General features: G+C 44.7%; 1 protein-coding gene across 1 annotated transcript in view; it reads left to right on the top strand.

Moving 5' to 3' along the window:
* LOC115318697 (ATP-binding cassette sub-family C member 2) overlaps window positions 1-18,243 on the top strand; it is a 33,943-nt gene extending 15,700 nt beyond the window's left edge. Inside the window, exons 13-20 of the mRNA XM_040212342.2 lie at window positions 650-960; window positions 3,715-4,056; window positions 8,209-8,310; window positions 9,412-9,609; window positions 13,484-13,642; window positions 14,851-15,017; window positions 15,914-16,108; window positions 17,291-18,243. Of these exons, the coding sequence (XP_040068276.1) occupies window positions 650-960; window positions 3,715-4,056; window positions 8,209-8,310; window positions 9,412-9,609; window positions 13,484-13,642; window positions 14,851-15,017; window positions 15,914-16,108; window positions 17,291-17,444 (1,628 nt within the window). The 3' untranslated portion in view covers window positions 17,445-18,243. The remainder of the gene's footprint in view (window positions 1-649; window positions 961-3,714; window positions 4,057-8,208; window positions 8,311-9,411; window positions 9,610-13,483; window positions 13,643-14,850; window positions 15,018-15,913; window positions 16,109-17,290) is intronic.
* Window positions 18,244-18,269: the final 26 nt, after the last annotated feature.

Raw genomic sequence — 18,269 nt, forward strand, 5'->3', positions numbered from 1 at the left:
CTGTTGAAAACTATTCATACACTATCTATATATTTTCTATTGGGTAATCTCGGCCGAGATTTTTATTTTGTCAATTCGTTTAGGGTTTTCTTGTAATATATACAGATATGCCAGGACGTACCGTGAAGTAGTGAACAAATGACAGAGGGACACATGGCCACATGTCATCGCTAACGGCGATTGCACGGGCACCGATATGTAATACCTGCGTACGCAAGTGTTTTGAAAGCATAGAAGACTGAAGTAGATTCAAGAGGACATATACGAAAGAGGGGGCGCATTGACGTGCTTCTGCTCCATTTGTCCAGGACTGCACATGTCGGTACTTAAGCCGCTGTCTCACTTCTGATGCATAATGTAAAAGAGAGCCTTCCGACACTTGTTTGAGGCGTGTTTCTTGCTTGTATGACGGCCCTGTCAAGTTGGTCATGTAAAAACTGTCTGCAGACATGTTCATGTATAAAGCAGACATTCTTATAACATGCTGAAGGCGTGTTCGCAGATAATGTCTGTCGTCATGTCTGCACCGGACACCATGTTTTTTGCATGACGTGTGAGCACTTGGACTGCGGCGTTTTGGACGGCCCTAGTTGAGCCACAACCATGTCTTCTGCCAACCTCCTTTGTCTTACACTGCACCTCTTTCCAGTGGTGCTTCGAGGCGTTGCCAGTGCTATGATGGCGGCCAGCACCCGGCGGCTCTCGCTGTCGCTGCACAGCAAAATGCTGAACGCCGTCCTGCTCAGCCCGGTGTCCTTCTTCGACACGACACCGAGGGGTCGCGTCCTGAACCGTTTCTCCCTCGACCTGGACGACATCGATGGCCGAATGTGCCTGAGCGGAAAGCAGTGCGTCCAGAACACCTTCCACATGATTGCCAGGCTCGTCGTTGTGGGACTCCAGGTGCCTATTGTCTTGGTCGTCGGAGCTGCCGGGGCCTTGGTGCTTGGCGTGGCTCTGGTAAGCTGCGTACGAGGCTTCGGTATCTGACTTCATGTGGGGTCAACTACCCTCCATTTTGCTCCAAGTCCGACCGTTAACGCTGGAGCCAATCTAGCGGCGTTAAAAGTTTATTGTCAGGGCGCTTGTCCTATTTACCGTTTGCTATCCTTTGCTAAACCAATCATGCACTTACCTCTAGCTAAGCCCTTATAAGACAGTGATTTTGTTATAGCTTAGAAGGGCAATGAAAATTTCTTTTTAGAGCGCAGCTCTTAGGCGCCCGTTTCCGGCTTGAGCGGCGTCGGCGTCGCCGTCGCCGTCAGCGTAACTGTGAGGTCACGTGACCTCCGTGAGGTCCCATGACCCCAGTGACGTCACTTGACGTCCGTGAGGTCACGCGACCCCGGTGACGTCACGTGACCCCAGTGAGGTCACGAGGATCACGTGACCTCACGGTTACGCCGACGGCGACGCCGAAACCGCTAGGAGGGAGGAGGAGCAGGCAGGATGAGGAGGTGAAGAGGAGAGAAAAGGGGTATACCCTCCCCTCAGCACCCTTCCCTCCTCCTCCTCCTCCTCCTCCTCAAGAGCTGCACTCTAATTCGGCGTTACAGGGAGTTGTAAGCGTCTTTCATTTTTCACTTCTGGTAAATACTACTTAGAATCACTCCCTAGCGCTAATAAGCGAATAAACTTGTCTTTTTTTCTGTTTCTAGTCAATGACAGTCGCCAAGAAAATTCGAGAAATAAGAGCATCGTTCATCCCCTCAACTCGGGGCCAGAACAGGCGACTCGGTGGCCTGGTGTCTACCCTGTGTCGCCAACGTTAATCATAGCCATTCGTTGGGGTTGGCAAAGTAGAAAGGGCGTGCTGAGCTGCCGGCATTAATTAATTAATGCCGGCAGCATTGAACCTGTTTGCTCTACTGACGTCTAACTGCTAACAAAACCGGTTTGCTCTACTGACATCTAACTCCTGGTTAGCTCACTTGGTAGAGCGTTTCACTGTAAATGGGGAGGTCCCTGGTCTGACACCAGGACCAGGCGGATTTTTTCGGCCGCGCACGAGTCCCCTAGCTGTGTTGGATTTTTTGTGTTTATTCTTTGTCTCCTCTGTTGCCCTTCTCCAGGGTTTATTTTCGTCATTCTTGTCCAATTCGCTTGCACCTTTGCATTTTATTGCATTATCATCTTAGCCTTAAAATGCAGCCGTTCGTCCTTGTTGGTGTTAGACTGGTGGCAGCTGATAAAACCCGTTTGCTCTACTGGCGCCTAAGTCCTGGTTAGCTCAGTTGGTCGAGAGCTACCCTGAAAATGAAGAGGTCCCTGGTTGAATACCAGGATCAGGGGGATTTTTTCGGTCGCGCACCAGTCCCCTAGCTGTGTTTGGATTTTTTGAGTTTGTCCTTTGTCCCCCTTGTTCCCCATCCCTAGGGTTTATTTTCGTCATTCGTGTCCGGCTCGCTTGCACCTTTTCATTGAATTGCATTATAAAATTTGTTTTGAACGTTTGGCCATGCGAAAGGGGTGTTTCTTTGTATTGACGAGTCGTTTGAGTCTGACGTTGTATCAAGGGAAATTACTTGTGGGTGATAATTTGTGAACAGGAATATATGTGTTTATTAGATAGGTAATCTCGTTTCGAAACAGACAACAATTTTCATTTACAAAACGTTCAATGAAATTTCCCACAGGGTAGCTCGGAAATTCACACTATTCACTATTTATAGCCGTAAAAATAGCTTTTCCGTAATCACGAATCTGTTTTACTACTTTCGGGGAATGACCTGTGGTAATATTTAAGGTAAAATTCAGCAATAAATGTTCACTAAAACCAGGTAGATAGGTAATAGTGGAAACAAGGTCGGTGAAGGTTCACATTACAATTTCTAACACTGAGGCACAGAAGGACGTGACTCTGATGGGGTTAGACAGTAGCTGTGAGAGGTTGTAGTCCGAATATAATTTGATGACTCTGTCACCATCAGACGAAAAATGGCTTGCGTGTGGTGTTTCTGCGGTCCACACAATATTTGGATCATTAAAATCACCTAGAAGAATGAAGTTTGGTATCATCGCGCTGTCCAGCGTATCATCGCTGGACAGCCAATGAGATTGCTGGATCAGTCGTTCAGAACAATAAAGAACCAATCACGAAGCAAGAAGCGTTATCATAATACACACCCCGCTTTTCTTCAGCTGTAACTATGACTGATTGACTAAAGAGAATATACATGAAGCGACATCATCTACATAGACAGGCAAGCTTGGACACTAACTCGATAATTATAAGCCCGAGACTAAAACGGACAGCCACGCACATTTTCTCCAGCACAGCTACTGATTTTACTTAGTGACGCCGCATTTATCTTGATGTTTAAGCACTGAGAATGAAATGGAATCTTGAAGAATCTTGAAGAATAAAAAGGAATCTATACTTTTCGTCTACTTTTCTTGAGGTCTCCTCTCTGGTCTCAGCATTTAAACATCATGATTAATATGCACCAGCTCGCCTGCACATTGACCATTTTTCCGTCACATTTATGCAATCGTCTATCCTCATCGGAGGTTACCAACAGCTCAGCGAAAAAAAAGATAAAAGAGAAACGAACATAACTCTGCCCCGGAGTATTTGAGACGGTGTGTGTAGGTAACTGTCAGTGTTTATGTTTTTTTTTTAATTTTTAATTTTTTATTTTTTTTTGTCCAGCTTTAAGTTTATCGTTATGGAGATGGCTGACTGCTTCTCGCCTTGTTCCTTCTCTTTCGCAGTTTGTCGCTGTGAGGATATCGCACGGCTCTCGTTTCCTCGAGAGCGTCCGTACGTCTCGCATGCTGCAGCACCTGACGGAGACGATGGACTGCCTGGGTACCGTCCGTGCCTTCGGCGTGGTGGATCGTTTCTGCGCCCACTTCTGCCGCTTGACCGACTGGAACCTGCGCGCGTACTGGACGTTCAGCTGCTGCTACCGTTTCGTCAGGCTCGCCTCGTCCGCCGTCGTCCTGGTCGTGGTGCTGGTCACGGCGGTCTTCATGGTCTTCTTTGCACCCTCCGATGTGCATGGAGACACCGACGCCGGGTCAATGGGACTGGCGCTTAGCGCTGTGCTTACGGTAACTATGAGCACAACGAGCATCGTTTGCATGTTTTTAATGTGTTAGCATTAGAGCACCCGTTCTGACAAAGTCCCGGCGGTGTCTTTCGTCCGTCAGCGCAGAGGAGAGAGGGAGAAGGAGGGGTGAGGGTGACGCGTGAGACACTCTCATTGGTCCGAAGCGCCGACGTCAGCACGCGTCAACCTCTCCCTCTCTCCCCGGCGCTAACAAACGGACAGACACCGCCGGGCTTTCGCCAGAACGAGCCCTCTCGTTTTCGTCAAAGTCACGCGCACAGCTGACGCGGAGCCAGAGAGGAGAAGGCGCCGCGCAACACCTCCTAGATAACAAAGCCTTAGTGCTGAATGAGATGGCATCATCAGGGAAGGCCAACACTGGACACAGATTCGAAACGAGTGCTGCGTCAGCGCTAGGGCTCGAGTCAAGTTTGAGTCGAACGTCGAAGCAGTCCTCATTTTCAATCTTTGCCAGCGTAGGCCTTCTCTGATGACGCCATCTCATTCAGCACTACAGATTTTGTTATCTAGATGTTGCGCCGCGGCACGATGGGATGCGGGCGCGCTCAGTTGCCCCTCTGCCGTCACCTTTTTTTGTCGCTCTGTTTCTTTAGTAGCGGCGCGTGGGCTGTGATGTGTGGTGTGTGTCTAGTTAAAACGATGGATGCGATTTCCTCCACGAGTGATATGAATGCGGTTACTTCCACGAATGGTATAAATGTAGTTCTTTTCATGAGTGATAGGGGTGACCGTATCCAAGGGCCTCGGCGTACTCGAGCGGAGTACAGAAGAGAGGGAAAAAATCTGCAGGAAGATCCATTGGTGAATCCTTAGGGAATCCGTTTGCACGACCCTTGGGAAACACCACACACGTCCCCTTTTGAGAAACACTAACACTGACATCGTAACGAAGCCGAAAACAGGCAGCAAAAATAGAGGAAGCAAAAGTGAAAACCAAAAGAAAAAAAGTGAAGGTGTCAGCGTTCGCGTTTCCCAAAGGGGTACATGTGCAGTGGCGTAACTAGATATGACGGCGCCCATGGCAAATGAAATTTCGCGCCCCCCAAAATGGCAGCGCATAGCACAGCTGCCATTTTTTTTCCATCGGGCACATGTTGGGTGGACTCGGCTCGGCGCCCCCTCCCAAGTGGCGCCCGGGGCACTTGTACCCCCCTGCCCCCCCCCCGCCCCCCCCCCCCCCCCCCCTACACACCCACACCCTAGTTACGCCGCTGGACATGTGTGGCGTTTCCAAGGGTATGCGTGAGCATACGCATTATCTAAGAGTGCACCAATGGATTTTGTACCTCTTTGGAGCGCAGGTTTTAGGCGCCCGTTTCCGTGTTTCTCGGCGTCGGCGTCGGCGTAACCGCGCTAAATTTAGCGGGAAAATTGTCGTCACTTGACCTCAACACCAATTCATTTCCCCGCTAAATTTAGCGGGAAGTTGACGACACGTGACCCCAACAGCAATTCGATTCCCCGCTAAATATAGCGGGGAATGGGATTGCTGTTGAAGGTCACGTGACGACAATTTTTCTGCTAAATCTGGCAGAGAAACTGAATTTGTTCCTATAGGTGACGTGACACGAGATCATGTGACATCATTTCCCCCGCTAAATTTAGTGGAGAAATTGAATATGAGTTTGAGGTCACGTGGTGTACATTTTCCAGCTAAATGTTGCTGGAGGTGGAAAAGGAGGAAGAGAAAAAAGAGGACGAGGGGCATACCCTCCCCTCCGTACTCTCCCCTCCTCCTCCTCAAGAGCTGCGCTCTAACTCTGCATTACAGAGATTTGTAGACCTCTTTCCTTTTCTCATTGGAAGTTTTCCGGACGCCTTGTGTGGACATGTTCAGCTACAGGGTGTTTCTGAGTGCGGTTCGGCGGGCGTAAGAAAGACCGTAAACGAAACGCTTCAGAAATGTGCCTTTAGGTCGAGCCTATATCATACTCAATCTCCACGAGTTCGGGTTTTAGTAAAACAAATTAAACCTGAATATACCTGTATTCGTCCATACACAAGGAGAAAAACGCGTAGTAAACCTTCTGGTTTACGCTCATGTCCACAGAGGGTGCCACATGCACTCGGATCTGCTAGATCCGCTAGCGGGTGTTCAACTCAAAGGAACTTGAATGTGCTTATTTTATGTGGTGTCATCCGTGAGTTACGCGGAGCGCAACTTCGTCTGCTTCCTTTGTGGGGGTTGTGGTGACGTCAGAACGCTGAGCTCTCATTGGCTCTGATTGCAATGATAGTGCGTAGACCTCAAAGCATGCTACTTTAAGGTGTACCCATTATGCTTCAATCAGAGCCGACCGGGACTCGGTGTTTAGACATTACCACAACCCCCGCGAGAAAAGCAGATGACCTTGCGCTCCGTTTAGAGTCCACCAGACGGTTTTTACTGTTGTACTCTCCTTATAGAAGAAAAAAAAACAAGTATTTTTTTAGGCTTAAAATATTTTTATTAAAACATACATCTATGAAATGTGTGTGTACGAAAAAACGCACCATCTAAATACATTATTGTGAAACGTTTATTACCTGTATTGGTTTATCTACATGATTTCTTTTTCAGTATAATTAAAGCTCGGTAACACATTGTAGAATTGCTGGTACATTATTTTCTTACTTACAAATTAGAGCAGAATACGTCTTGTGACTCAGAAGCCTGCAATATGCGAAGGCGGGAATTTTTTTTTTTTTTGCGATACACTTCGAAGATGACTGGTCAGAGAATACAGAGACACGCGTTTAATTTTGCCTCTGAAGCAGTGGACCTTAGGAATACTGCAAAATGGAGGCCAGCGTTGAAAACTGTACAAGCACCAACGCAGAAAATATTTCGTCATCTTATTTTTGTATTTTGTTCAGCTTTTATCAATTTTTCGAACAAACCCGATATATTGAACTTTTGCTCTTAAGTCTACGTCAAAGTATATTTAGAATTTTAGAGACAGCAGAAAAATGTACAACTTTATTTCTTTATTTCATACTGCAGACCTTTAGAAGGCCAAGCAGGATGTCGAAAAAAAAAACAACAAAAAACCCAAAAACAAATAACGCTGCATAAACAGTGGTTATGAGCAAATAGCATTCTAAACATACTGCAACACAAGGCAGTTCACAAAACACAAGGCAACGCAAGTCACACGGAAACACAAGTCAACGCCACATGAATATCGGTTACATAAACATTACTCCAAAAATATAATGCTACGCTGAAACACAGACACGTGAAATAGATAATATACATTTTTCGACAGCTAACAAATTTTTCAAGCCCGTATGCATTAACAGTAATACTAATTCATCTAGTACTACAGAATTAAAAAGGCGCTAACACATACATTCATAAAATGAAGTGCTGTAACGATGATGGGAATTCAAGCAAATTATCTTTAGCGCCTCGACACACTTTAACAAATTGCGGTCAGTTTAAGTTCGCGTTTTAATTGGTATGGAGGCCGCAAAAAAAAAAAAAAAAAGCTTTATAAATCGCAATTTGTATAAAGAAAAAAATGAAAAGAACGCGAAGTGTCTGCCTAGCTTTTGTAAGCCAGTGATCTAATTAAATGTACGTTTAGAAAACCAATTAACGAGGCACTCGAATTTGAGCTACTTTCAGAATGTGCAACATTTGTTATCCCACTGGAATAACAAAAAACCCTTACGCGCGCAAAAAAAAAAAAAAAAAAGGTAATCGTCGGGATTATATTGCTTGATGGTGCCGGGCTGCTGTAAACAGTGAAATTATAATTTCACACGCAGCTTGGACGTCACGTAAACGGGGTGGCGCTGCGGTCGTAACTGCGCATGCGCCGAAGGCAGAGACATGACTGCAGCGGTTTCATTTCATTTCAGTTCTTTCCACCGGCCTTTAATTGGCCTTTAAGATGCAAATAAATGAAATTACACTGGCCTTTAAGACCGGCCTTTTGAGGTGGCATACCTAATTGAACACTCGCTGTGTTTTTGTCGAAATTGGTTACATGCAATATCGATTCTAACTCCGTTGTTCCTAGAGTTCACATCTTTACATATCTTGCATTCTGGAATAACGGATTTTGAAATCATCTGGATTAGGCAATTAATTAGGTTGAAGTACAGCAATGTATATTTTTTTTAATTATTATTTCATGTATTGCAGATTCCGATTAGCATGATGGCCCTATCGCTCATGTTGTTCTCGTATCTTCAGTCGGTGGTCTGTTTTGAACGCACTTTGGAGTACACAAACCTCGAACCAGAAGTAAGTGCAACGGATTTTCCCACATCAATTGTTTTTACGTGTATACACATATTTGTATCAGAAACGGCAAAATGCAAATCTAGATTAGCAATACTCTAATAAAAATAAAATTTTTGAAGCGCAAAAAAAAAAAAATACTTCGGTTCAGTGTGTATGCAGTGAAAACTGAAACTCAAGCATACAAAGTTTTAATAAAAAGGGGGGTGGAAAACAATTTTAACATTATAGTTTTGTTACGCTGGAATGTAGATCCTGATATTGACGCGAATATTTTTGTTCACAATATCTTTATACCCTTCAGTACGACGAAAATTTATTGAGAACACATGAATTCATATGGAAAACACGAATAATGATCTTTAGTTAGCGGCACTTCTTAATATTTTTTCAACCAGTGAATTGACCGTACCGCATTTGTATATTCATAGCGTTTGATGAGTTCATTCAATATTACTAACTTTGAAACCTAAAAGAGGTGGCTTAGAAAGGGAATTAAAAGCTTATGTTTTCTTTAGAATTAAATATCGTTGTTTCAAAAAGTATCCATAAAAAAACGTTTCAAACCGGCCCACATTAAAAAAAAAAAGATTTGGAAAATTTTGTTTAGTCGTGGTTATTACGCATGAAAACCATAAATGCGGTAATTAATCGCTATTTTTAGTTGACTTCTGTAATTAACTGAACTAACTGGAAGAGCTTATTAAAAAATTGTCTTGCTTTGTATTTTTATACAGCCTTGATGTTGGTACACCTCAACGGGTGACCCTTTTTTTAGCCGTAGATGAGAAATTGAGCGAGTGCAGTACAGCCGCTAACCTGGGGTTTTTAACGTGCGTCACGCAGTAGTGATTACACGAACGTGTGCTGGTACGAAACTCAAGAGCTTTTTCACCTAACAGTTTCTAATTTATTGGGCTAGACATGTTCAGGGTTCAAACACGTTCGACTATAAAAGAAATATCGCCTTAATGTTTCCCCAACGGAAACCATTCATTTTTAGTGTTCCTTGGAATAAATCTTGGCTAATATACAATACATGTATCAATGTTAATCTCGCATTGAATGAATTTCTTAACCAATGTTCGCTTCTATTGCCTGCAGGTTGATGTTTTCGAGGATGCAAACCCAGAAAAACCCTTCGGGAGGACGTCTCTCAAAGGAGAGTTACCGGCGGTTCGTGAGGTTCAGTGGCGTTCGAAGGGGCGTGTCACGTTTGAAAACTACAGTGCGTCGTTCAGGCCGGGGATACTACCCGATGTCCTGAAGGGAATAACGTTCACCATTGAGCCGCATGAAAAGGTGGTTCTTCCTCCACTCATTTTTGTCCGAATTAACCGCCATTTTGAGATAATAGTATGGCATGGAGTGCCGTTGGTTTCTCAACTATTCTAGAATAAATAATGAAAGAGCACACACGTTCTGCATCCCATTATACATAAAAATAGTTGTTTTAATATCATCATGGGCGTATTGCTTACACACACACACATATATATATACAAGAAGTTTTAGTTTAAAAATGAAGATTTGTTTAAAAAAAAAAAGTCGTGAAAGCTGCGCTCATGCGGTCTGTGCAGGTGAGTTATTGGGCCAGAGGGGCATAGTATTTGGAAGGGGGGGGGGGGGGGGGGGGGCTAATCGTAACGATCAGTAGTCTTATTAAGTAACATTTGTGAATTCACTTTTTATTTAGTGCAAATGTATCTATGGTTCCAATTAGAAACTTGTTGAGAGTCATCGAAAACCACTAAATCAAGAATTTTCAGAAAACTTTCAGCGCGTGGCAAGAGTAGTATTGCGCTGAAAGTGCCACTCTCGCAACAGGTACATGGCTGGAGATATGATAAAATAGGGAACAATCGCGCCCTCATAGCATGCCCCTAAGGACGTATTATGATTTTCTTTTTTCAGCGCCCAAAAAAGCTTTTCACCTATCATGCTTTATGAATTGTCAGTATCCCTTCATTTGAAAAATGTGAAACACAAATGCAAAAATGTCTCTTAGAGCAATTGTGACCCCCAGTGTACAACAAAGAAAAAAAAAACTAAATTGTGTACATAATTTAAAATGTACTAATGCGAAATAAAGCTTTTTTTTTGTCCTCTGTCCCCCTTGTTCCTCTTCTCCAGGGATTATTTTCATCATTCTTGTCCAGCTCGCTTGCACCTTTGCAATTAATTGCATTCTAATTATAAGCTTTTTTTATTGTCAAAATAATTAAAGTGTGTCAATAAAAAAAATGAAAAATAATTTTATGTTCGTAGAGAAATTCGACTAAAGCTTGGCGTGTTGTCCCAAGCAGCACATAAACGTGAAGAAAACGTCGAAAGAACGTCGAAGACGTCTGTAACGTGACGTCGTAAAACGTCGAAGGTCCGGACGTTACCTTCCTTCGACGTCGATGAAACCTTTAAATGTCCGCGAGTAAAGGTGCACAGAAGGTCGAGGGGACGTTCCAAATGACGTTTGTTGCACGTCACATGCACGTCTCAGTGCGCCGTTGCGTCCTCCCCTCGACGTTTATGATACGTGTGTTTACGACATCCGGAGTACCAACGACGTTCACAGGACGTCGAGAAACCTTTCCAAATTACGTTCCCTAGCCGTCGTGGGAAAACGTTGTGTGCCACCCCCCCCCCCCCCCCCCCCCCCCCTCCAAAAAAAAGTATTTTTTTAGTATTATTGCGAAGGCAGGTTGCTATCATGCAAGTACGAAGGAAGTAACTAAAACACAGGTTTGGTACGAACTGTTTATTTGAGCATGTTCAGACACGAAATGCAATATGGAGCGGAGCGCCTCCAAAAGACGCCCCTGGATGTGCCAGCCTCAAAGATATAAAAGTACAAACAAATTCACGTAAATAAATGAACAAGAGACGATGTCCCGCGGCGCGGAATGTTCCGCCGCTTACCTCGTTCTGCTTCTGATTAATGCGCTGACGCGCGTGCTTTAGCCGTCCCATTGCGCGTAGCTGGTACTTTCGCTGCGTGCACGGAAATGGTTTCAGAAGGGGGATCCCGTCCGCTGGGCGTTCTTGATTGGGATCGTCGGAGGCGTCTGAAGGGTCTTGATCGGAGACTGGACTTGACGCGCCGTTATGTGCACTGCCACTTGTTTTCTGGGGGGCGTCATTCATATCCTCACAGGCACCTTGATCCGAGCAGTGGTACGATTCAACGTGTGAAGCGTTATGGCCTTGAAAAAGGTCCTCGAGCCGTGACTGAATACGACGGCGTTTTTGGCGATCACCGACTTCTTCATGGGGGCGACTTGAACGACTCATCCAATCGCAGCGCTTATACTGTATGCAGACTCGAAAAAAAATATATCACGGCGACATAGCAGCTTGCCTCGTAGACCCGTAGACGTGACGGCCGGTGCTAGTGACTGGCTTTCGGAAAAAGCTGGACCGGGTCCCAGAGCTGTTCTCTCTGGGCCAATTTGAAGAACAGAACATTCAGTGAAATATTTTGGGAACGACTGCGAAAATACGTGCCCCCGGAACTTAGGCTTGTCAATTGTTCGTCGTCGCTATCTTTCCCCACTTTTCTCCTCGCCCTCTTCTTGCCGAGCTTCCCGAAGCATCGCATGGGGCTCTATGGAGATGCCATCTCCTCTGCTTACCTTTCCCCCTCTCTCTCGCGCCGTGCAGGCTGTTTTTTTTCTTTCTTTTTTTGTTTGTGTGTGTTTTTTTTCTTGTTTTTTTTTCGGCACGTAATTGCGGATTGGGCTTGAACGCTTTTTTGGACAGTCATCTGGGCCATTCAGAGGTTGGCATCATGAATGTCAATTTCCACAAACCGTTGACAGTATCTACCGGATTTCGTCATTGCCGGGCATTTTATTTTATTTTTAGTCAACTCCAAAAATGCGCAAGTGTGCAGTGAAGTTGTGCTCTGATATAGTGTGTGCTGCCATGCGATTTTCGTTTGGGTACGTCACCAGTGGCAACGAAAGCCAGATCTGTACTGACAGTCACGTGACAAGACTGCGCCCCGATCTACCGTAAGCGCTAAGGCGCTGGAAGTTGGTGTTATGGATAAACTGTGATGTTGATACGAATTTTTTTTTTTTTGTGCGCAGGTGAGCATGGGTTACAAAATACGAAGAGAAATTGACGAACCTTAAAACATTCTCGGGTGGTCGCGAGCAGTATGGATGCTCCTAAGAAAGGATGCAGGCCTGAAATCACCTGGAGAGGGGACAGTGTAGCGGCGCCCCTGAGGCGCGTGCCAGGGCCCAGGACCCATGGAAGACGACAATACGCGCGTGCAGTATACAAGAATAATACAATTCGATCCGTTCTAGACGCCATGGGCTTCGCAAATTAAACCCGTAACAATATTTCAAACAAACCAAAATTATAACAAGCACATCTAAAAGGAATGATATTCCCAACATGCTTTGATACTATTTTTTTTTCTTCCGTGTACATTGAGTTTTGTAAATGCCCTCTTTAGCGTCATCGATGTGCAATTAATAGCTCTTTGAAATACGCCAAATTAATGTATAAATAATTAAACTTCTCAACCTCTCAAAAATTAAGTTTTGTTTGCGGCTCTTGAGCGCTGTCACCTTGACCACACTGATTCTGCGGCTGGAAATTGAGCTGGAAAATCCAAAAATGACGAACAAAACGTGAGTGGTCGACGTTGCCAGCACGTCTTGTATGACGTTTACGACATTTAGGTGTGAACGCGACGTCGCAGAAACGTCACTGACGGGGCAATAATGTAACGTTACCCTGGACTTTATTTTAACCTTGAAGACACGTGAGTGTTCGACGTTGTTAAAACGTCTTGTCTTGACGTCGTGGCGACGATGGCGACGTTAAAGTTGAAACGTGACGTCGCCAGCACGTCACGGACAGGACGATAATGGGACGTCATTTATGAACTTCAGTTCAACGTCAAAGAAACGTGAGCGTTAGACGTTGTGAGAACGTCGAGCATCGACGTCGTGGGAACGTTGACAACGTTTGAGTTGAAATACAACGTCGTCACAACGTCACTCATTGGACTCTAATGAAACGTTATATAAGGACGTCACCTCAACGTCGAAAAAACGTGATCGAAGTCATGCGGGACGTCACGGACGTCTGGGACTTTTTCTCGACGTTTCCACGACGTTTTGTGCTGCCTGGGGTGTTTCTTTACGCTGTACTAATTCAGGTGGGCGTTGTAGGGCGCACCGGTGCCGGCAAGTCCTCACTCGTCCTTGCGCTGCTCCGCGTGCTGAGGGGCTCGGGCGGATCCATACGCATGGACGGCGTGGACATCAACCGCATTCCGCTCAGAGATTTACGCAGAGCCATCACCGTTATTCCACAGGTAAAGAACCTTCTGTTACAAGCTAGAAACCTCGGGTCGATGACGGTTCACTGATTTTCGAAGAACACCAATAGGACAGATAATTATAACGCCGGTGAAACATTCCGAATTTGCGATGAATATTTCAACGCTGACGCCTCGAGTGCCGGTTCTCTGGTGTCTGATTTCGTGCGGTTGTCGGTTAAGCCGAGAAAACAAAAGTTTAAAGGTTTCGCTCTATCTGTATTAATACTGCTTTCCATAGTTTACTCTGAAAATGTATGGAATAGTCTTTCTAACGTTCCAGAAAAAAAGGATATAATCTTGCAAAACCTTTTTTGCAGAATTGTACGCACAATTAAGAAACAGTGAAACTATCCCGACTTGCGTCACTAAACATCATGGCTTTCCATTCTTCATCAAAGGGAGATTTGTATTGTCCGGCTCCATTCCACATATCCCCATGTACTTACAATTCTTACAAATTTTGATGGGTCACAACAAAAACAAACTACTTTAAATATTGACGTTTCCAAATACTAATTCTGGAAGAGAATTCCCTTCCTGATACCACTGCCTCTATACAGGAGTCATCTAACTCAGAGCTGCCTGACCTTATGTAAAGCCCCATGAGTGCTTCAAAGAGGAGCTCCAGCGAAATTTCGAGAGTCATTGATTTAACTTGAAAGCGGTTCAACATACTATTAAAAAAAACATCTTAACTAGTAACCCAGCTCGAAAGTCTCAATAACTTTTTTGTTGCGGAGTTCTTGAAGTTTCAAATTCGGTCTGAGTAGCTGAAAAATTTCTGGCAACACTGAGAACCTGACGTCAGATCATAGATGTCGTAATATAAAGAAGAAATGGGAACATTAAAGCTTTCCCCCTTCACGTCACAAGTATGACATTGTGAAATGAACGCTGGTTAAGCTCACGCCAGGAAAAGAAAAAATATGCACAAAATACTTTCTTTTAGGCTGCCTAATTGACTTGTACGTTATCCAACGTGTGACATTACCCCACCAGAGAACGCAGGAAGATTTAAACGATGGTATCTGCATCACTCTCCTTTTCCGTTTTTTTTTTTTTTCAATGGCAATTTTGAATTTATATAGGTATAATGGCTTGCTGCAAAAAAAGTTCAGGTACTTCAAAAGTGTGTTATTCTGCTTAAATACCCCCTGCCAGATTCGTATGGGGCGTTGACGTCGAGTAATTAAATGGCTCAGGACCCGAGCCTGATTCGAGGCAGCCTGAGGGACAACCTGGATCCGACTGGATCGCACACCGACGACGAAATCTGGGAGGCACTCGGGCGGGTCCATTTGGATCACCTGGTGCGCGGAAACCCGAAGGGGCTCCAGTTGGACACCGGAGAAGCGGGAGCCAATCTCAGGTGACACGTTTCTTCCTTTCGATAACCGCCGTTTGCCATATTGTAATTCGTGAATGGAGTTACACGTCACGCTACGTAAAGTATGAAAAAGAAAAAAAAAATAGGCAACTGTGTGGACACTTGCTGTATAATTTCTCGATGCTGAAACCTAGAAATGTCATTTTTTTAAAGGAAGTAATTGAGATCCAGCAGCATTTTGTCCTTACAAAATTGGCTAAGCAACAGCAGTGCCAAGTAATCAATTTTGCCATGAAAAGAAAGAAAAATTTCCGGAGGCACTTATAGCTGCAACATTGCAGCAATGCCAGTTACATACGTGCAAGCTTGGGGCGCTGTATAAGATGAATGTCTCTTGTCAACATTCACCTCGTAGTATTTCGTAATTTTTAATCAAATAATTGAAAATAATTAGAAATGTTGCTCTTTATTACGCATGAAACCATGGGTTTCTCCGAGAAATAAATCTACATACAAGAGAGGGCGTACATAATACGCCCCCCCCCCCCCTTTTTTTCTGAGGGGGTAAGTAGGGAAATCACTGTATGGCACGAAAGAAAGTTCCCATGTAAGAATAATTTACAGCACAGCACAACCTATGGCATATGTTAAATAATCAATATTTATTATTTTATATATATATTTCATTATTTTATTATCTGATAAGATTATTATATGTGTCCTTTTACTCTTCGTAAGATGGAGCTATCAAATGACGACCTATTTAGAGAAAAAAAATAAAACGCTTCAAATATGCACAAGTCATCCTTCGATTATTCACATTTGTACACGCGTTTTTATCTTTTCGCATTTTTCGTACGACTGATAAGCGCTCGAAACGTTCTGCGAAAAACAGGAAGTGAGGGAGTTATAAATCGTGAACGTTGGATGCCGCGCAGCGTCGGACAACGGCAGTTGGCCTGCCTGGCACGCGCTTTGGTCCGGAGTCCTCGTCTGCTCATTCTGGACGAGGCCACGTCCAAGATGGACGGGGACACGGACCGCCTGATCCAGAGGACCCTTCGGGAGATCTTCGGCACGTGCACCATCCTCACCATCGCGCACCGCATCAGTACCCTGCTCGATTACGACAAGTAAGCACCATATCTCATTACTCTACCTTCAAAAGTTTACGGTCACGTTGTTGTTCAGATGTATTTGCTCTATCGTGGTGTTATGTCGCACAGCCACGTAGCAAGGGGGGGGGGGGGGGGGACCATGGGGCCCGCCCCCCCCCCCCAATCTTCCATTTTGCTAGGACCTCCTCTCCCCCTTCCCCCTCATTAAGCATTTTGTCAAGGGTGCCCCCCACCCCCCGAAACAAAATCCTGGCTACGTGCCTGGTGTCGCAGTTTCTCGGTAGACATAATTCAATTGCGATAATACTGGCCATGCTTCAGAAAGTCGGCCATGTCCTTGCGCGGTTTCAGTGTTGCCAGATGTCACTGCGAATTTCGATATTGTGAGCTAAGAAGTACCACGTGTCTGGGACGCACGAACCATCACGTACGTTGGTGTTCGACAGTGGGGAAGAGGGCTGACCTCTCCATCGTAACTCTAGAGTGGAGATCTAGTCGTCTGGTGATGTAATTTCCCATGTTACCTGGCCAGAAAGCTCTATGCGGCCACCGAGCCCTATTGCTGGCTATTGTGCTCTAGAGCTACAAGGTCCACCTAGAGCTATTTTAATGCGTTCTTAATTCCCTCTTGTGATTCGTCCCATCTTTTGCAGAGATAAAGGGCTAGTTTGCATTTGCTAATTATAATCTTGCGTATATATTAATAGTGGATAGGTGGGTTAGAATAAATCATGTGCACATTTCCAGGATTATGAAAATCCTATTGCAATTTTAATTTGCTATTTGGAGGCACAACTTTTTCCGATTTCATTAAACGTACCCAAGAACGCAGACGGGTTAAATTAAATTTATATTTCAAAATTAAAGTACGTAACTCCGGAGGAATCAAAATAAAACAGTCTTTTTTATATCGAATTATATTTTTTTACCTAGCAGTTCATTTAGTTAACCGATGAGTTCTTACCAGCCCCCTATTTGTTAACTGGTCAGCTCCAGTGTATATGGTTTAGACTTTCTTCGCAGAGATTCTTACCCCTGCAGTAATGCTTGAATAAAATTAGGCATTCTTTAGACAATAGTAATTTTTTTGCTTATATATTCGGCATCCTGCATACTCAAATTAAAGAAAAAAAACTTTCTTATTGTGTTTTTTTTTTGTCTCCGCATGAACAGGCCCTTTTAACTCTTTCTCCGCAGGATCCTGGTTTTGGGGGAAGGTAGGGTCCTGGAATTCGGACCCATCGCAGCACTCCTCAGCCGACCGAGCTCGCACTTCCGGAGGATGGCCTACGAAGCCGGGGTGTTGCCGTCCGCTTACCACCCCGAGGAATCGTACACAACTCACCTTTAGTGTTTCCACCGCTGTCATTGACGACGAAATGTGCGTCATCAGCAGCACTTAGACGAAGATGAGACAGAGCAGGAGAGCTGGTTGGTGTTCGTACGCTAGACACGGATATGCGGAGGCCATTCCAATAGCCGCCTTCTGCACGGTTCTAACTTTGCGCAATGGGCCGCGGAACGTGCTCTGGGCATGGGCAGTACACCCGCCGGCGATATGAAGGTGAACACCTTACCTGGTTTCTTGGCTGTTTTACGGCTTCCTAAAGCTATATTAACTCTCAACGTCTCAAATGGTACGTGGCATGGGGTCTAAACTTTGCGTTCTAGCCCTCTTCTGGAACAGAGCTTGTTCCAAAACTTGCAGGAGCGTCAAAAACAAGAAGAGGGCTCTTCACCTTCATATCGCTCACGGGTGTACCTTCTACGAAATATGGTGCACCTGCTTTCTCGCTAAGCACTGGGCGAGCCTATCGCTGCAATCTAAAGGGAGCTCGGCTAATAACTAAAGTTGTAAATGACTTAAGAAATAACTAAACGGCTTGCGCTGTCACACCGAGCATGGTGAAACATCACGCTCAGTGTAACGTTACGGGTGTTTTTGCTTTTTTAAGGTCCAAGTGCTTTGCGGAAAAGTAGACTCATTAGATATCTTTAAGTGTAGCCCTCTTCTTTGGAATACCAGACACTGCTCATGCATCCACTGTCCAATGACACGGCACATTTCGTCTGTGCAAAAAGCTCTGGAAAGTTGGATTCGAGGCTAAATACAAAGATTATGTAAGGTTAAAAAAATAAAAAGACTAACATAAGCAGGCAAACCAGCAAGGGCCCC

The sequence above is a fragment of the Ixodes scapularis genome, unplaced genomic scaffold (genome assembly GCF_016920785.2).
Source record: "Ixodes scapularis isolate PalLabHiFi unplaced genomic scaffold, ASM1692078v2 PGA_scaffold8__174_contigs__length_109621045, whole genome shotgun sequence".
NCBI lineage: Eukaryota > Metazoa > Arthropoda > Arachnida > Ixodida > Ixodidae > Ixodes > Ixodes scapularis.